This window comes from Onychostruthus taczanowskii, unplaced genomic scaffold, assembly GCF_017590055.1.
Source record: "Onychostruthus taczanowskii isolate IOZ18803 unplaced genomic scaffold, ASM1759005v1 scaffold13, whole genome shotgun sequence".
Taxonomy (NCBI): Eukaryota; Metazoa; Chordata; class Aves; order Passeriformes; family Passeridae; genus Onychostruthus; species Onychostruthus taczanowskii.
In genome coordinates, this window is record NW_024498462.1 from 6944585 (window position 1) to 6964141 (window position 19557).

Genomic DNA, 19557 nt, shown 5'->3' on the forward strand with positions numbered 1-19557 from the left:
CGCTGTGCGGGGCCCGCGGGCACGAGCCGCGCCGTCACCATGGCGAGGCCCGGCCTGCGCTGCCCTGCCCCGCGGAAACCGCCCTGCAGCCGCCGTCTCCCGGGGAGGGAGGACGGTGCGAGCGAGAAAACAGCTCTGGGATCCAGGCAGATTCTCTGCTTGTCGCATTTTTGCCATTCCGGACAATTCGGGAGCTACAGCAGCCTCCAGCCCGTGCCCTGCCGGAGGCTCTGCCCAGCCCGGTGCGCTGAGGTGCTGCAGGCTCCGCACAGCAGCGCTGGCAGCGCACAGACCTCCAGAGGGAAAGGAACACGGGACTGTACGGAGAGGCCAGAAATGTTTGAGCAGATCATCGGGTACTGAATTCCCGGCAGCTCCTCTTCCAGCATGACAAGAGCCAGTGGGGCAGGAGCAGGGATCACCCTGCAGCCCGTGTTGCAAGGCCACGGTGAGCTGTGTCCCTGCAGGTCCATGAGGGAGCAGAGATCCGCCTGCACCCAGGAACGAGCCAGGCTGGAGCAGGTGGATGTACCCAGGCTGTGACACCCTGGGAAGCTCATGCTGGAGCAGGCTGTGGCAGGGCCCTTGTGCCCATGGAGAGGAGCCCACTGGAGCAGGTTTGCTGGCAGGAAATGTGACCCTGCTGGAGCAACTGGTTCCTGAAGGACTGCACCTTCAGGGACTGTGTGGGACCCATGCTGGAGCAGTTCATGAAGAACTGCAGCCCATGGGAAGCACTCACACTGGAGAAGTTAGTGAAGGAGTCTCCCATGGGAGAGACCCCATGCTGGAGCAGGGGAAGAGTGTGAGTTCTCCCCAGAAGAGGAGGGAGCAAGAGACATGGGATGACATTAACCACAACCCCCAGTCCCCATCACCCTGTGCAGCTCAGCAGGGAGGAGGGAGAAAATGTCATGAGTGAAGTTGAACCCAGGAAGAAGGGAGGAGTGGGGGGAAGGTGTTTTATTATTTGTTTTAACTTCTCATTACCCTGCTGCTATCTGACAATACATTAAATGAATTTCTCCAAGTCGAGTCTCACTTGCCTATGACAGTAACTGATGAATGAGCTCTCCCTTTCCTTGTCCCAACTCACAAGCCTTTCAATGTATTTTCTCTCCCCTGTCCAGCTGAGGACAGGAGTGACAGAGTGGCTTTGGTGGGCACCTGGTGTCCAGCAAGGGTCACCCCACCACAGCAACACAAATACAAGGGCTGAACACATGTATAGCTTTATTTAAATCATTTTCTATAGATACATGAATTTTTCAAAGCGTTGCCACCTTAGTTTATGTTCTCCAGGCCCTGAAAAAGAAAAAATAACAGCTATATTTGTGTCATTCTTGCCACTAATGTGCAACACAGCATATCTGAAAATGCAGATTTTCAAACTACATTTAATTACCCAGGTCTTAATTAGAACAAAATTAAAATGCATATCCCCAGCGGCAGGCCAAGTGCAGGCACCGAGTCAGATCTGACAAGAGCGACCAGCGCCCACCTCAGCGGCCACGCCAGAGCTCGGGGATGGGGGAGCAGCCCCTGGGTCCCTGTTCCCCCCGGCGGAACCTGCCCAGCGCCCCCAAAACCTGCCTTGGACACGTAGTGCTTGTTGACACCCGACAGCCGCCGGTCCCTTTCCAACAGGGTCCACTCGTAGGGATAGCGGGCGATCCTTTTCTCCTGCAGGCACAGAACCGCCTGTTAAGGCCTCGGGCAGGGGCTCCCGAGGGAAGGCGGGGTAAGGAGAGCCCCGGGAGGAAGGGATCCCAGAGGGATGCAGGGACTGGGGGATCAGGGCGGCTCCGGAGGGGAAGCGGAGCCTCAGGGTCCGGATGCCGGGACCCGCCGCCCGCCTCGCGCTGACCTTGCCGCCGTGACACAAGCGGTGCATGAAGACGGTGGCCATGCCGGGGATGCTGAGGCAGACGCCCATGATGGCCATGCCGGGCAGGATCTCGTACCACATCCCGCCGCTGTCGGTGTCACTGTCGGTGTCGGTGCCGCTGCCCCTGCGCCGAGTCCCGGGGCACTCCCGGCCTGCCCCGCGCCCTTCCCGGCCTGCCCCGCGCCCCCTCACAGCCTAGCGGGCCCGAGCGGGCAGCGGGAGCGACAGCGCCGCCGGGGGACAGTCCCTGGCAAGAAATGAGGCCGAGGCCGAGGCCGTGTCCGTGTCCGTGTCCCAGTTCGCCCGATACCGCTGTCGGTCCCGGTCGCTGATCCCACCGGGATCAGCGGTGGCGGGCGCGGTGCACGCTGGGAGTGGTAGTCCGGCGGAGGCACGGCTCCTTTAAGGCACAGTCTCGCGAGAGGCGGCGGTCGTTGGGTGCGCGCGGCGCAGCCCGGGCCCGGAGTCAGGATCGGGATCGGGATGAAGGAGGACAAGGAGAACGCCAGGCCCAAGGAGCGGCGCGGGGCCTCGGCCGGGCCGGGCGTTCTTCTGGCCGCGGGACCAGGCTCGGGCCCCGCCGCCGGCACGGACGGCAGAGCCGGCGCCGCCGAGCTCGATCGCCTGGAGCGGCCCAAGGACAAGAAGGAGACGCTCAGCAAGGTGGGGCCTGCGCGCCGCCGGGAACGGCGCCGTCCCCGGTAACGGGGCTCTCCCTCTGTAACGGGGCCCTCCTCCCTCCGGTAACAGGGCTTCCCCTCCGTAACGGGACCTTCCCCCGCTAACGGGCCGCTTGCGGGGGCCTGCTGGGACGGGACGGGACGTGTCGGGGGCGGCGCGGTAGTGACTCGTCCCCGGCGCTGAGCGCCGCTCCTGCCGTGCCGCAGGTGGTGATCCGCCGGCTGCCGCCCAGCCTGACGAAGGAGCAGCTGGAGGAGCACCTGCAGCCTCTGCCCGAACACGACTACTTCGAGTTCTTCGCGAACGACTCCAGGTACGGCCGCCTGCCCAGTCCGGGCGTTCCCGGGAGCCGCCGCTACCGCCAGCCGGGCCCCAGTGGCGCCGCCGCCTCGTCAGCCCAGCGCTCTCGGTTTGTGTCTCTGCAGCTTGTACCCGCACATGTTCTCGAGAGCCTACATCAACTTCAAGAACCAGGAAGACATAGTCCTCTTCAGGGATCGCTTCGACGGCTACGTTTTTGTCGATCACAAAGGTCAGTGAACGGCGCTCGATGGATGTTGCTGCTTCCCTGCTGTCTGTGCTGTGTGCTGGATGAGTTTTGGAGGGGTAGATGTGAGCAGCCACGTCTGACTTGTTTGGGTTTAGTGCCTCAAAAACTGTTCCAATTCCTCTAGAAATACATACATATATAGATCGAATAATATCTAAGTCCTTTAAATGAGCTGGCTTGCAGTGTAACAGCACTCTGTGTTTGCCATACCCAGCTGGATTTGTGCAGCTATAAGTGTGGTGTTCTTGTCATAAGATGGAGCTTTAAAGCTGCTTGTCATGCATTGCATACATTGTTTTGTCAGAAGCTGAGATTTGCCTCAGTTGCATTAACTTAGAAAAATACTCCTTGCACAATGAACACAGAATCTGTAGGATGAGGCCCTGACGTGGTGTGGTGCCACTGAGGTGGCAGAAGTGACAGTCATGGGCAGTCTTAAATCTAGTATGTCCTTCTTGTCAGCCTGTGAATTTGCTGGTTTGTTAGTATTGTGAGAGTGTTAAGATCATGAATTCTGCTGTCTGTAGAGTGATTTGGTTTTTTATTAAATGATTTTCCAAATACACAATTTTTTTTTTATGCTAAGTAGTCTCTTCTAGTATTGTATATTTCTTGTGTGACTTACCTTTCTGCTTTAGCTATGGGAAATATAATCTATTTTATATCTGTTTCATCTTTATTTTAATATATTTTTTTCTCTCAACAGGTCAGGAATATGCTGCCATAGTTGAGTTTGCACCTTTCCAAAAAGCTGCAAAAAAGAAGAGCAAGAAAAAGGATGCCAAAACTGGAACTATTGAAGATGGTATAACAGAGAGCTAGTTTGTTTTTGCATGTGTAGACTTGAAACTCTTAGCAGTAATTTGAATGTAATGTTTTTACTGTGACACTGTAGTTCCACCAATAGGATGTTTGCTTAATTATATGTGGAGTTTATGAGCACTGCTTTGTCAGCTAGGAATCTATTAAATATGATTGTCCCAGACAAACATAATAAAGCAGCTCATTTGAGAGCTGCTAATTTATGAAAAGGTGGCATATAAACAACTCAGCTTAAGTAAATGTAACTGAGCAGTGCATGATGCAAATACTTTTCATGCTACAGTATCTCTTCTTTTTTCCCCCCTTTTTTCCCTTCTCTTCTGTGTAGATCCAGAATACAAGAAGTTTTTGGAAAGTTACAGTGCAGATGATGAAAAATTAACCTCCACTCCTGAAACTTTGTTGGAGGAAATAGAGGCAAGAAACAAAGAGCTAATAGGTATGGAAATCTGTACTGTAGTTATATTTTCCTAGATCACAAAGAAACAAATATGTTTTGTAATTTGAAGCTCAGCCTGGAGGAGACTGAATCCTTTTGTGTGCCTGCTTACTATTTGTTTAACATTTAGGCTAACATTACTGTGTGTTTTGTTTTGTTCCCATGCTCTAAATTATTCTGTAGCTATAGGTTTTAGATGACAAAGTTCCTTCCTGTTGCAGATGTTTGTTAGCCACACCAGACTGTGGAGTGGCTGCATTTCAGTGAGATGCAGTGGTGTTCAATGCACAGTGCTGTGATCAGTGATGTTCCATGCAGGCACAAGTTTAGAGGTAGTGTAGTTGGGTGAAATACCACCAAAAAATGACCAGGTTGCTCTTTTTAAATATCTTACAGGGATCTCTAAAAATGAGAGTGTCTGGAAAAAGCCTAATGCAGACTGAATGTAGAGATAGGTGTAATGGATATCCTGTTAGTATCCTAAAGAAGTTTATAGAATGCAAATAGCTGCCACTGTTTGGAGATAGGTTTGGAATATTTGTTTCAGTGCTGTGTTGCTGTATGACAGGCAGGGGAATGTGTAAAGCTGCTTCACTTCATATAGAGCTCTGTTGTAGGTATTGCACTGTTGGATAAGTCAAGATACTTACATTTGTTTCATCTATTCTCCAGCTAAAAAGACTACTCCTTTATTGAACTTCTTGAAAAACAAACAGGTAAGACTTACCTCCAGAATTTTCTTGTTGTTTGCAAGTACAATTTGCTCATTGTACATTGATACATTTCTGCCCTTCCTTTGGAAGAAGGAGCTTTTGACCCAAACTGTCAGGTTCTGGTTCATATATTTTAAAGGAGTAGAGTGTTGGAATGGTGGTGCTTTGTGTACATTCTGGTCACAGCAAAGTGCCTCTTTTTGCACTGACAAAACAGATTCCATTTTAGTGCTTCCATTTTTAGAGCTGTATGGCTGAGGTCCTTGTGGATGATCTTTCTCCTAGCACATAATGTTATTTTAACTTTTTGCAATAGAGAAATTCAGAGGTGGGGCAGATTTAATTAAAATTTGAATGATAAAGGCTGAGGCCAGTGATGTATTTGAGTTTTTAAAGACAGTACAAATTAAGGCTTATGAGTAAAAAAAATACTGCTGCAACAGGTTCACAACTGCTGTTCAGGTTCACCACAACAACAGAGATGACAGGACTTTTTTTTTTTTTTTTCTTTTATAATAGAGGTAGCTTTGAGGTGAGTTGTTTGATGGCTTAAAGAGATGTTTTCTGGTGTGGAGAGACACTTTCTCTTTGTTTTTGCATACACAGAGACTGAGAGAAGAAAAAAGAGAGGAGAGAAGGAGGAGAGAATTAGAAAGAAAAAGACAAAGAGAAGAAGAAAGAAGAAAATGGAAAGAAGAGGAGAGAAGGAAGAGAAAAGAAGCAGAAAAATTGAAGAAAGTAGACAGATGCCCAGAAAAAGAAAGAGACAGATCAAAAGAAGAACCAAAGATTAAGGTCTAGAACAGTTCTTTATTATAAACTGTTACACTCCCTTTCCCCTATTATTTGTATATCAGTCTCAAAATGTACTTTGGGTATTGTGTAAAGAATCATATGAGTTTGGTGTTAGTAAATGACCAATTTTTTTTGTAATATTCAGTAGTAGGCATTGTAAAGGTTTACATGCTGTAATGTTTCATAGCAATATTTAAAGTTTTTGTCATGTCACTGTTGTACATGCTGCGGTAAACAGGATTGTGAATTCACTATGGAATGGAGACTATTTTTAAGCTTTCCAAAACAGCCTGGTTTAGGAGAAAAATCCTAGTCTGCTGTGTGAATTATGCTTACTCATACACTCCAGCTTTTAGAAATACTGTGATTTGCAGTAATATTTCTTTAATGTTTACTTCTTTCTGGACTGTGGTTCCTTTGATGCAATTTCGGTGTTGTGCCAGACAGTATGTGTTAGAGTGAGCTTTTTAGTTGAGACTTCTGTTTTCTTTGTAGCTACTTAAGAAGCCTGAAAAAGATGAAAAAGACTTGGAGAGAAAAGAAAAATCCAAGAAACTGGAAAGAGAGACTCTGAGGGAGGAAAAAAATGCGAGTAGTGCATCTGCCAAACGATCTGATGGGGAGACAAAAGAAGAGAAGGCAAAAAAGTATTCTAGTACTTGCTATAAATATATATGTATCTATAACTTGTTTCCTGATTGTACTGAGGCTTAGGCTGCTCTGCCATGACCATGTTTTGAAATTCCTTTCAAATGCTTTTTCTCATATAAGTCATGAGCTGTGTTCTCTGTGCCAATGCACATCCCCATGATTACAGAAAGCTCTGTGAATTACCTGGAAATTCTTCATTAGTGGACAGATTTTAATATTTTTACAACTCATTATAGGAATTTACAACTCATTCCTTCCTTCACTAAGGAAGCCCATATCTAGGTGAATGCAGCAGGCTTTTAGCACTGTCCTTGCAGTTATTATAACCGTGGCAAGAGGAGAGGTGTTCTCCAGTTACCAGTCCCTCTAAGTCCTGTAAAAAGTCAAAGTGGAAAATGTAATTCTCAACAGCTCCGTGATCTGTTTGAGGTTCAGTTCTACCATGTGAGAAATACAGATAAGACAGACAAATTCAGATGTTTTTTTTTTTTCAAAGCCAGAAGAGACTCAGCCAGCTATGCAAGTAGGAGGCTGGGAAACTCTAGTGGTCAGTGTCCTCTCTGGCTGCCGTGCATGACTTGGGCTGTCACAGCCTCCCAAGAGCTCCCTAGTACCTGCCAGTGTGTCATCTTCCTATTGCACATTTACACCACTATTACATTGATCTCCCAGCTCTGTTTGATGAATCTTTTGAGCTTAATTTTCAGTTTTGTTTTCATACAGATCAGAAGATGAGTGTGTAAAGGACTACAGGGACCGAGATAGAGATTTTGAGAGAGACAGAGAATATGAGAGAGCACAGAGAGAGAAGCTGAGACGCCAAGAAGAGGAGCGCCGGAGGCAGAAAGAGCGCTATGAGAAAGAGAAGGTTTTTAGAAGAAAAGAGGAAGAGGTGAAAAAGGAGAGAGACTTACTCAGAGAAAAGGGAAAGAAAAGTGATCTTACAGACTTTACCAGCAGCATGGACAAAGCTGAGAAAGTAACCAAAGACGATAAAAAAGAGGATACAATTAAGAGGGATCGTATCAGAAACAAGGTGCTGGATTTCTTTAAATTCATGTGTTGATTCACAGGGATCTGTGGTTTTTAGGATAAAAGCACTTCAAGGAAAGAACCATGTGGTTTCTTTATTGAAACTTCTCCCAGTTGTGCAACAAATTCTGCCATTGCTAGAAATTTCCACTAAAATTTGCTTAACAGTGGTATTTCTTGTCACTGTGTAAGAACTAATCCAAGAAAACACGGGTTAAATTGTAAGACACTGATCCTTTTTATTTGCTGACTTGTGCCATAGGCTGTCTCTTTAAGGGGTTGGTAGAGTATCAGTAATCTGTTTGTGTCTGCTGATCTTATGATGCCTGAAAATGCATCTCAGTGTGGGAGTGTGGTTGAACAGGTTCCTTAAAATAGAAAACTGCAACTTGCAGAATATGACATGTGCTCTAGGCTCAAGAAATAATGTCTTGAGTGTAATTTTATGTATTCTACAAAATAAGTTTTTGCAGTATCTGTGTGCTTGTTTTATGTGTCACTTAAGACATTGTCAGGTACAAATGAAACTCAAGGTTTTGAAACTTTGAAGTTGGCCTCTCTTCTGAGAGGATATGAGCTGAACTCAACAGGAAACTCATTACAAATAACCTCAACTGTGAGCAGTGTTCATTGTGGTTTGAACAGCCATGTTGCTTTACAAGAGAGACAGCCTTGATTTGGGACAATGGAAGTTACTTTGCCACCGCTGTAGAATAATTAAACTTAGCCTGAAAAGTTTGAATTTGAGCCATTTCTAATACCATAGAAATGATGCCATAATAACCCTGAGAGCAGGGGAGTTATGAAAGAATCTAAATAGCTTTGATTTATTTCAGGATCGCCCAGCAATGCAGCTGTACCAGCCCGGAGCCCGAAGCCGGAGCAGATTGTGTCAGTATGAAGACAGTGCTGCAAAGCCCCCAGATCAGGGAGTGGATAAGAAACAAGAGGGTGAGACCAGTCACACAAAGGAAGAGGAGTGACTGATGTGCCAGCCTTACGTGTTCTGACTGTCCGTGCAGCCAAAGAGCATGTACTGCGCAATCCAGAAGTGCCTTCGGAGCGAAAAAGGAACAAAGGAAGAAAAGGGGGCATTGTGCTGTTGGATGTTTCTGGTTAAAGAACCTCAGTTGTAGATTCCAAATTTGAAATGTGTTCTCATTGTAATATTTTCAGTTATTTGAACTTATTTTCCCAGCATCTAACTACAGCAGAGAAGAGAATCTTTGCAAAATAGAAAGACTTTATGGCCTTAAGTTTGATAATAAATCAGTTGTGGTCAGGAGGGAATGACACCTGGATCAAAAGCCAGAGCTCTACTCTAAGGCAATTAGAGCCAGTGTTGGATGCACTTAAGCAGAGCAAGCTTGGAGTTGCCTGGAGTTAACACAGGTGTTGCTGTGTTGTGTGGTGCTCCTGCGTGAGGCAGTGAAAGCTCAAGTGTGTCAGTCTAGCACTGAGCCACATGCACAGGCTGGGGCTGTTGAGGTGCCAGTGGAGAGGAGCCTTTTGGCACACAAGGAGCAGAACATCTGGCAGTGCAGTGACCATGTTAGGGAGGGAGAGACCGTCCTCTTCAGTGGTTCTCTGGATAAAGTAACTTAAGTTGGAGTGTATGAATAAGCTGGCTTAATAGTTGAATATGACTTGATAAATTCTCATGTAAAGTCTCCCTACATTGAAATGGTTATTTTTAATCAAATGTAGCTGGTTTGGGCATCCTGTTCTTTTCCAGCATCTTCCCTTCACTCAAGTCTGAAACGTTTCTGACCTCCTGCCCTCTCGGAACTGCTTCCTCTTCCCTCATAACTTGAAGTATTGCTTTACAGCCCAGAACGAGACTTCGCCAGTAGCAGGTCCTCCCAAGCTAGCGAATTTTAGCCATAGCTGTTTTTTGTACTAAACCCAAATAAACTCGCGCAAACCCTCCCGGCCGCCGCCGTTCCTCACTGCGTGCGGGGCCGCCGGGCCGGCAGGGGCCGCTGCGCCCGCTGCGCCATCGCCGCTCCGCCCCCTTTCCGCCTCCTCGGACGCCGCCATCGCCGGGACGCCGCGCCGCTCCGCGCCATGGTGAGACATCCGCAGCCATCCGCGCCCTCCCGCCGCGCCCCGAGCCCCGTCCCCGAGGCCGCTGCGCTTGGGGGTCCTGGCGGGCGGGCGGCGGGGCGGAGCGGCCCGAGGGAGCGGGAGGGAGCCGGGTGCGGCATTCCCGGCGGGGCCGCGGCTGTGCCGGGGCTGGGGGAGGCACTGACCGCTGCGCTCTCTTGCAGTCGTCGCACAAGACGTTCAAGATCAAACGCTTCCTCGCCAAGAAGCAGAAGCAGAACCGGCCCATCCCGCAGTGGATTCGCATGAAAACCGGCAATAAGATCAGGTAACGGCTCGGCCGGTGCGCTCTGAGGAGCTGCGGCCGCGCAGGCCCGGCCCGAGGGCGGCAGCTGGTGGCGTTTGTGCGTTCGTGCCAGCCGCAGCGCAGTCTTGTGCCCGTGAGGCCCGTGCGGGGATGGGGGCAGCGAGGCGTCCATGCCATTTTTTTCTGTAGTGGTTTTGCATCTGTGCTCTGCAAGTGTCCACAACGTTTAGCAGTGGTACATGTAAAGTGAAAAACCGAAATGTACGTGTGGATGATTTATTCCAGATTTTGTTCTCTGGTGGCTTCTCTGTTCCTGACGTTCCCCTTCCCAATGCCTGTCCTCTCTCTTAGCTGTCCCTTTGGGCTCCTGCATTTTCAAGGAATGGTTCCTGAGCATGGATGCTCTGAGGTTCAGGGAGCAAAGGAAGCAAAGGACTTGGATGTATGGGAAGTCAGATTGATAGTATGAGATGCTTGGCACCTGACTGTAGAATTAATTTGGCACAGTTCCTTGCTTTCCTGTTGTGTTTCTCGAGCATTGTGCTTAGGGAAATGCTGAGTGCTGTGACACAATGGTGCACATGGGGCATGCACAGGGTGGTGCCTGTCCAAGCCCTCTGGTTGAAAACTGCAGCATAGTTTTTTATCTCATACACTCCTTCATCTGGGCTTTTTAAGGCAACAGAACTCCCTCTTGTTTTTCTCTCTTTGTCCTAAGCAGTGAGGAGAGCAGCAGCAGTACTGGCTGGCTCAGGCAGTGACCCAGCACGACATTGCTGGGTTCTGTTCCCGTAGCTGCTCCCACCTTGTTTGTGTCTAGGCGGGATCAGTGGTTCTTGCACTCAGCTGGATCCTTGTGTTCCATGTGCCACATCATAACTGGCTTCTGTTTCAGCTGAATTGCAGTAGTCTGAAATACTTGACCATAGGACAAATCATGGATTTCGGTCTCCTGGAACATTGCTGGGTTCTGTTCCCGTGGCTGCTCCCACCTTGTTTCTAGGCGGGATCAGTGGTTCTTGTACTCAGCTTGATCCTTGTGTTCCATGTGCCACATCATAACTGGCTTCTGTTTCAGCTGAATTGCAGTAGTCTGAAATACTTGACCATAGGACAAATCATGGATTTCGGTCTCCTGGCACTTGAGTAGCTGGGCCATGGGTTCTGCCCAAGCTTTGTGTTAAAGCAGGCTGCAATTGCAGTGCTTCCTGCTGTGGGAGTGCTGCCATTTTCCTGCTGAGAGCAACTCTGTTAACACTGTCTGTGCTTTCACCCACACCGTGGTGAAAGCATTTGTTCTTAACATGGACAAGTACATACTCACAAATTAGTGTGCTTTCATGGAAGAGACTTTCCATGTGCTGTTCTGCTTTCATGTTTAACAAATGTGTGTGTACACTTTGCTAATTCACTCTGCTTTTGTCTTAGGTACAACTCCAAAAGGAGACACTGGAGGAGGACCAAACTGGGCTTGTGAGAGAGACTGTCCCAGGAGCTCTAATGAACACTGGTCTTTGTGTGTCAGATCGATAACACCCTCGAGTCATTCCGTCTGTGGTGCTGGAGCACAGGCCCCAGTGTGGGGGTTTTATAAGCTGGTCTGGGATGTTGATGTTAACTGGGAAATCTTTGTGTCTGAAACATGGAGACTGTGTTCTATTAGTGTTCTTTCGGGCATCACCGTGAGCATTGACACTGCACAGGCTTTCTAATAAATATGGACCTGAATGACTTTTGTTTGGAAAATTATTTCATGTGCATATGGTGGGATTGTAACAATCAAATTAATGGTAATGTTAGTTATATTCTCATTTAATATGAGGAACCTTGGCAGCTCTTTTCAGGTAGAGTAGGCTCTGTCTTCCTTTTCAGACTATAAACCTTCAGGAGCAAAGTACCAAAAAAAAAAAATAAGTCAAAACCAGACCTGAAGAAAATCTCTTAGAAAACGCAGTACTGTAGAGTGCAGTGCATAATGTCTGTGTACTCCCTATAGTGTTAAATACCATGAGTTTTGGTGGGGAGTCTGTGTTGGTTTGATAAATCAACACCAACCAGAAGTGCACCTTAGTATAAAACATTCTCAGCAGACAGGTAGAAATTGAAGATGGGGCTCAAAGGGAGAGTTTGCAGCTATTTAAAAAAGGGGAGAGGAAAAAAGGGATTAAGGGTTTCTGGGCAGTTGGCACTCCAGCTCCCCTGTGCTGGTGCTCTCTGCTGGGGCCTGTGAAACCAGTTCACTGCAGGGAGGTGGAGGAGGAGCTGTGGCTCTGCACCCCCTCCTTTCTGTTCACAGCTCTGAGCTGGGGTCACCGCTCTGGTCACCAGGAAATCCCTGCTGGTGAGAGCCTGTTCTGGGCTGTGGCCAAGCCCATCCTGACACTGAGGGCTGCCAAGGTGCTGCCTCGTTCCTGGGCTCAGCCTCAGGTCCTGGGTCTGTTCCTGGGAGGCAGCTTCCTGGTCAGGCTGCCATACCTTCTGTGTTGCTGCTTTTCACACTGAAGGTAAATAGATCTATCTCCTTTGTATTGCAACTCAGAGCAAATAATGCTGGGTACAGCATGTGCCAAACAGGTAAATGCTAAAAAACACATATCTCACTCAGAGGCCATGAGCTCTTGTTCCTAAGGTGTGCTGAGGGTTCTGTGGGTCAGGGTGAGCAAGGCTGGGATTTTTACCAGCTTCAGGATACTTCAGAGGTATCCTCCAGCTCCTCATCCTGTCTGGTAAGAGTCTGGACTCCATCATCAGGGGGAAGCAGTAAGTCACTGCAGCAGGAAAGCAGCAAACAGCATTGCCAGAGGTGTTTGAACAGAGCCTCCTTGCGTGCTGCAGCCACCTTGACTTCAATGATTTTTAAACTTTTCTGCACTCTTCCTGAAGTGAGTGTTCAGGAAATAACAGCACTGCTGAGGATTGGAGTTCTGCCTTGGCATCCAGCTTACCTCCTCCAGCCTCTCCCCATCACTGCTGGCAGGCAAAGCTGCTCATAGAGTTTCTCTGTAATTGTGTCTATGGGGATCTGGCTGAGGAGGAAAACAGCAATTTTATGGACTTGAGAAGGGAAAGAGACAGTTTTTTTTCCATGGCATTTGTAGGAAAACTTTCCTGAGCAACAGATTGGACAATTTATTACCATTTATTAGAAAGTCTCCCTGTTACTATCATGACTAATATTTTTATTAGATGGAAGTAGTTTCTACTAAGGAACTGTTTTGGAAAATAACTCCTTGTATTATTTTCCCTATTTGACTGAATCTGTTTTTCAAGCTGGACATTAAGGGATAATATAAAGTAAATTTAGTACTAATTAAACTTGGGTTAAACTCAATCCTCTGCAGAACCTTAACCAAACAAATATTTCTGGGTTTGGATGTTTTCTGTTGTCTCTGGCAGCTCTCTTTGCTTTGTCCCTGTAAAAGGGGATCAGGAATCTCTGCAGAACTGGGCTAACACATGATAACTGAGACATCAACAGAAGCTTTAAAGAAAAAAATATTTGGATATTCTAGTCCATTGATTTTTGTGGATATGTTTTGTTTTCTGAGTGAAAAGCAAAGCTAGAGCTGCTTGTGTAATTGAGGAATATTTTTCTAAACATGTCTCTGTACCCAAATCCACTGCCTTTCTGTAGGTATGAAAATGAACCAAGACAAAGGGGTGGGTCACTGGAAGGAAATCTTTATTTTCGCTCAGTGGAAAAGGACCCACCCAGGGCAGGGGGTGACATGGTGAGGATGTTGTGACACATCTAGAGAAGCAGACTTCTGGTCCTGCTCTGAAGTCCCCACCTAATTTGTCTCAGCCCAGAATACTGGGTCAAACCCATGACCAAAAGATGAGGGCAAAAGCTATCTTTAGAGGGTTTTGGTTATCTCTCAAGAGGAGGTAATAACTGAAAATCATTTTGTCATATTTAGGTGTAACATTTGTCAGCCAAATTTTACTTTCAAGTGGAACATTTTAAGTCGATGTTTCCGGGTGGAGCATGACTAAGCCACAGGTACTATTGCCAAGGAATTGCGCCTTCAAGGAAATTCTCAATTCCACTGTTTACCCTGTGCCTTACTCAGAGGAGGATGTAAGAGCCATCCTGTGCCCCTTCCCTGACCCCTGTAAAAAGGTGACGGAAGACTAATAGGTAAAAAGAATATTTTGTCAGTCCTGTCTGTCTTATCAACAGCACTGTGGTTGAAAGTGAACTTGACACCAGTGCTGTTCATGGAGTTTGTGCTGGCATGAGCAGACTTGTGAGAAGCCAGCTTGCTCTCCCATGGCATGGACGTGGCCACAGCAGCTCCAGAAGGAGCTGCCTTGCCAACATCTTCAATCTGTTAGAGCTAAAGCATTACAAGACTGTTGTAGATCAGGCATTAAATCTAGTTCTATTGTGTTTTGTATGTATCTGCTGCCGTCCTTAGGGATTAAAAAGATGTCCAGACACATCTATATATCCACCCAGGCACCTGGACTGGGCATTATCCAGTCACTGGATCCCTGTTCACTCATGTGGAGGCTGCTCTTCCACATGTCATTACTGCAGACTGGGTTATTTTGGTGTCCAAGCAGTCTGAATATAACTGGAGTTTGCTCAGGATCTGTGAAACCCCCCAGCTCTAGTTCCCCAGAGGAAGTTACCTGTGTGTCTTTGTGTATCTTTCTGCATCAAGATGCAAATGAACTTGTGTAGCCAGGCCAGATCACCTTGAGTCCCTCAGTCACCCCTGCAGGCCCCTTGAAAGGCAGCTGGAAAGAAAACCACAACTGCCCTCCTAAAGGAGTTGTCCCTGCAAGGGCTGCCCTGGGGAACAGAAACTCCCCAGTTCCTGTCTGAGGAGCACTTCTCAAACGGGACTGCTATTTCAGGGTGTAGGAATAGTCTCATGCTGATGAGAAAGAGGAAGGGGCTGTTGTTTTTCTGAAGATATTTTGAAGCAGTACTGGCCTTTGAAAAATGTAAAAAGCAAGTTGAAATCATCAGGGCAGAACTCCACTTGGTGAACAAAACACAAACAGGTGAGCAGAGGCTTTGCCCTTTTAATGCAGTGACTGAGACATACACACACTGTTATGCTGCTGCAGCAATGTTCATCAGTTTCATTTTTGAGCATGACCTCAGTAGCAATAAAAATAATCTCACAGCCTTCACATACCTTTTCCACAGTTTCTGAGAATGAATCATCTTTCCAGAGCTGTTGCTGAACTCTAATCCCCACAGGAGCCACCACGTGCTGCCCCCCTTGTGTCCTTCCTGCCTTCTTTGCTCTGGCCCCCATTCCTAATGAGGCTGAGCACTTCAGGCTTCCTGGGATGGGGATCTCGAGGGAAGGACTGCCAGTGTGAGTTGTTTTGCATTTAGAAAGGCTTCTCTTGGCCTGGACTTTTCTGACAAACAGGGCCCTTAGTTCTTATTCTACTGAGAATCAGCTTTATAATCAGTTGTCATAAACAAACATCAGCCCTGAGAAGGTGCATATGGCAGAGATCAGGAGATCTCAGGGAGCTGGAAGGCGTTTGCAGCATGAGATCCACACACGGTGGGTCAGCATCCTCCTGTGGGCACGCAGGGTGTTGGAGCAGCTCCCCAGAGCTGAGCTGACATGTGAGCCCCAACCATGGCGATCTGCTGGGATGCAGCAAGGAGTCCCCATCCACGGGGCAGGGGGCACAACCCCCTCTGCAGACAGGCAGTTTTTTGGAAGGGCTGTCCCAAGGTACTGCTCCCAATGGCCGTGGTGCTCCACACACACACTGGAATAGCCCCAAAAGACCACAAGAGCCAGGGTGGCCATGGTGCCATGGCTTAACCCTCACTTGGCCAGGATTTTGAGTAGCCAAGTTCCCATGTCCCTGCAGGCTTTTCCGGCTGCTATCCACCATGGGTTTACCGGTGAATGGAGCCAGGAGCTTCAGCGCTCCTGGAAGAAAGCAAAGGCCTGTCTAACAAAGCCTCGCAGGGTCGACAGGCCCCAGGAGTGCTGGGCTTTTCCCTCGGCCCCGGAGTCCACAGAGTCCTGCCCTGCCCCAGCCTCTCTGGATGACTTACAGTTGTTGTTGGTGTTGTGAGAGTGCAGCTGGACCAAGTCCTCCTCCAAGGCCCCTGCCAGCTCCTTCAGGTCCCTGGAGCTGTCTGCTGGCAGGTACTGCCAAGCCTTGCGCCCGTTGTGGTCCCTGCAGGTGGTGTCTGCCCCGTAAGCTCCCACCAGCACCTTGATGAGCACCTCGTGTCCCTGCAAGGCAGCCAGGTGCAGAGGGGTGAGCCCGCCGCTGGCTGTGGGGATGTTCATGTTGACAGGGTAGCCTTTCTTCTGGGCATGGGAGATGACCTGGATGAAGCTCTCATGGTGGCCATGCTTGGCAAGCCAGTGGAGAGCGGTGAAGCCTGTCACGAAGTCTCTCCTGGTCAGCAGGCTGGGATCCAGGTCCAGCAGCTTGATGATGCTGTCCGCATCGCCCTCGGCCACCGTCAGCAGCCATGCGTGCTCCAGGGGGTCAAGGACAAGCGGCAGCAGATCAGGGCTCTGCTCAGGCTTCTGCTCTTGCTGCAGCCCTGCAGGGAGACTGCTGCTGCTGGATGTCTTCTGAGCAGCGGCAAACCGCATGGTGCTGCCAGGGCTGTTGCTCTGCAGGAGGATTTCCTTCAGCTCCCTCCTCCGGGTACTGCTGGGGCTAACGGAGAACCTGCCTGAAGTCCTGCCCCAGCTCCCCAGGCTGTGCCTGCCCCAGTTGATGCTTTTGTTGGTGTCCATCTTCTGCAGCGTATGGAAGCGCTCCCTGCTCCCCAGGGTGGCAGACCAGAGATGGGAGCTGCGGGCCGGGCCGGCCGCTCGGGGCTGGGCGGCATCCAGGAAGGAGAAGGGCCGGGAGATGCCAGCTACCTTCTGCTGTGCCTCGCTCTGCTCCCGCTCCTGCCGGGCCATGGCCGTGCCTCTCGCAGGGCTGTCCCCAGCAGGGCACAGCTCACGCTGCCGCACTCACCCCGCGCTTCCCCTGCCGGCCCCAGGCGAAGGAGGAACCGATCCCGCACGGCGGCAGGGCACGGCGGAACCGGGGCGGCGCAGGTGACCTTTGCTCACGCCGTGTCCGTGGCTGCGGCGCGGCCTCCGGCGCGGGCGGGCTCTGCCCCGGCCGCGCTCCGAGCCCGCGGGAGCCTGCGGGAGTACGGGGAAAGTGCGGGAATACAGGGAATGTGCGGGAATACAGGGAGGGTGCGGGAACACAGGGAGAGTGCGGGAATACGGGGAGAGTGCGGGAATACGGGGAAAGTGCGGGAATACAGGGAAAGCGTGGGAATACATGGAGGGTGCGGGAATACAGGGAGAGTGTGGGAATACAGGGAAACTGTGGGAATACGGGGAAAGTGTGGGAATATAGGGAGCATGCAGGAACACAGGGAAGGTGTGGGAATACAGGGAGGGTGCGGGAATATAGGGAGGATGCAGGAATACAGGGAAGGTGTGGGAATACAGGGAGGGTGCGGGAATACAGGGAGGATGCAGAACCGCAGGACCGGACGGGGGTCCTGGGCAGCTCGGTGCTGACAGCACTACAGCAGGGATTGATGAACTGTATTCTCCCGCCTGAACAGTCTGGTTTAGCACTGCTGGCTCAGCATTTGCACCTGAAGTAGCCAGAGCCTTAAGGCCGTAAGAGCTGGCCAAACACAAACTGCTAACAAAGCACACTTGGAATTCAGCAGATATGAGCAGAATGGAGATGATAAGGGCCAAGGAGACGATCCCAGGAGAATAAAGTAACATCAGAAGGCAGCCAGCCCAGCTGCAGTGAAACCCAGCAAAAAATCAAGATACTGCCAACCAGAATTTAGTGATTGACTTGGATTGGGGGATGAGTGTCAGGGTATAACTGAGAGGTGTGAACTGGGGTAGGGGTTCCTCTCTGGAAGCACCAGCTTGAGCTGTAACCAAAGAACTAACAGAAGACCCATTGGAAACATTCACTTGAACCAGCATTCTCAGCAGGATCAGACCCTGTTACATTGTCTGGTGTGTGTAAATCCATGACACTGGTCCCAGGACACTTCCTCTGACCCCAGCAGCACCCCAAGGCTGTGTCACTGAGGCGATTGCCTTACAGCCCCCCTGGAACAATGCTTCTCCTCGATGCTGTGCTCAGGAAGGCCCAGGTTACTGCCCCAAGAGGCCACGTTCCCGGTGGCTGGTGGGTTTCTCTGATGTAAGGGAAGCCCAGCCTGGGACACTGTTTGGCTCCTTGCCACCCAGTATTTCATCCCACAGGGAATTTGGCCTTCCTCTTGCTGTGATCCCCTTTGTAACAGTCCATGCCTGGCGTTGCTGGCAGCTGCAGCCACCAATAGTCTGTATCCTAATTTTGTTAGAAATCAGGACTAATCCTTCTGCCCCAAAAGCTCCCAGTCCTCTTTCTCTCCAGAAGTTTCTTATCCATGACTGCTCTGACACCCGTGGCTGAACTGTCACCAGGTGGTTTTGCAGCTGGTCAGGCAGCTAAAAGCCACAACAGCCCCTTGAAGCTTTTTTCTTTGCCTTCCCTAAGCTTTAGCCCTGCTCTGACTTGCCCTGAGCTGGTTGTGAGCCTTGAGGGCCCTTGCCTTTTTCCAGCCACTTGGACCAGTTTTTCTGGGATGTGTGGGGAGTTGGTGTGATCTCAAACCCCAAACAACTGGTGGTGAAAGCATAATTGTCCCCTTGTTCCCTTTCTGGAGCTGCCTGATGTTGTCACTGGGTTTTGGTGGCTTCTGTGGGCTCAGGGAGGCAGAGAACTTGAACCACACAGCCATGAGATCCTGGTGAACGCTTGGGTGGCATCTGGGGAAAACAAGAAGGGAAATAAGGAGCTGCTCTTGGCGAATGAAGGCATTAATGGTGTAAAGCAAGCCTCCCATTTAGGGCCAGGACACACTGGTGAACTCTGATCATGATAAAACCAGGGTGACAACCTCGGGGACTTTACTCGGAAAGTTACTTTGGGGAAGGACTGAGTTTCCTCTGCCTCAGCCTCGTTTGGTGCTCGTGCTGCCATCAAATGAAGGGAAACCCAAGCGGCACCGGCTACACCCTGGAAGCTGCGGCTGTGCTCAGACAGGCCGGGAGGAGCGGAGGCGCCAGCGGAGGGAACCGGGCACAGCCGCCCTCAGCCGGTGCCCGGGCGGGCCCGGGCCGTCCAGCGGACCTGGGACAGGGCAAGTCCAGGACATTCCGCTTGAAACAGCAGCTCATCTGCAGAGCCTGGGGGACCTGCACGGACCCAAACCGCGAACCCCAGCCCAGCCTCGGGGCTGCACGGCTCGGCCCCGGCCCGGCCCGTGTGACCGTAGGGGCCGCAGGACACCGGGCCGGGGCCCCCTGGGCCTTCCCGAGGAGGAAGCGGCGGGGAACCCCTCCCCGCGCTGGCAGCGGGCAGGGGCCGAGCGGAGGCTGCCGGGCAGCCCGCGGGGCAGGGACCCGCCGGGCCGGGGACCGGGACCCCTCGGCCGGAGCTCCGCGCTCGCCTGGCCCCTCGAGCCGCCGCCCCGAACCTCCGCCCGCCCCGCCCGCAGCCGGGCTGCACCATCGCGAGCTGCTGCGGGGAGGGACCGGCGGCCCCGCTCCTCACAGAACGCAGCGGCGGCTGCGGCCTGACCGGCGGGAGCGG

At 50.4% G+C, this 19557-nt stretch overlaps 4 protein-coding genes and 1 non-coding gene across 5 annotated transcripts; 3 read left to right on the top strand and 2 right to left on the bottom strand.

Moving 5' to 3' along the window:
- Nucleotides 1-1216: 1216 nt before the first annotated feature.
- Nucleotides 1217-2277, bottom strand: NDUFA1 (NADH:ubiquinone oxidoreductase subunit A1). Its single transcript, XM_041396433.1, has 3 exons — nt 1868-2277; nt 1594-1683; nt 1217-1305 (listed from the first exon to the last, which is right to left on the bottom strand). Exons 1-3 carry the CDS (start codon nt 1967-1969, stop codon nt 1285-1287), a joined length of 213 nt encoding a protein of 70 aa, XP_041252367.1. The 5' UTR covers nt 1970-2277; the 3' UTR covers nt 1217-1284.
- A 16-nt stretch (nt 2278-2293) lies between these two features.
- Nucleotides 2294-8717, top strand: UPF3B (UPF3B regulator of nonsense mediated mRNA decay). The gene is made up of 10 exons (XM_041396432.1): nt 2294-2551; nt 2776-2882; nt 2995-3101; nt 3826-3924; nt 4270-4380; nt 5053-5096; nt 5700-5888; nt 6384-6535; nt 7263-7575; nt 8408-8717. Exons 1-10 carry the CDS (start codon nt 2372-2374, stop codon nt 8552-8554), a joined length of 1449 nt encoding a protein of 482 aa, XP_041252366.1. The 5' UTR covers nt 2294-2371; the 3' UTR covers nt 8555-8717.
- On the top strand, nt 8602-11652 carry RPL39 (ribosomal protein L39). Its single transcript, XM_041396434.1, has 3 exons — nt 8602-9641; nt 9842-9945; nt 11353-11652. The coding sequence occupies exons 1-3, from the start codon at nt 9639-9641 to the stop codon at nt 11399-11401; spliced, it is 156 nt and encodes a 51-aa protein (XP_041252368.1). The 5' UTR covers nt 8602-9638; the 3' UTR covers nt 11402-11652.
- Nucleotides 11107-11238, top strand: LOC121331948. The gene has a single exon (XR_005952083.1). It is a non-coding gene; the product is annotated as a small nucleolar RNA SNORA69 (small nucleolar RNA).
- A 3852-nt stretch (nt 11653-15504) lies between the features above and the next one.
- SOWAHD (sosondowah ankyrin repeat domain family member D) lies at nt 15505-16844 on the bottom strand. The gene has a single exon (XM_041396669.1). The coding sequence runs from the start codon at nt 16842-16844 to the stop codon at nt 15834-15836; it is 1011 nt and encodes a 336-aa protein (XP_041252603.1). The 3' UTR covers nt 15505-15833.
- Between the last annotated feature and the right edge of the window lie 2713 nt (nt 16845-19557).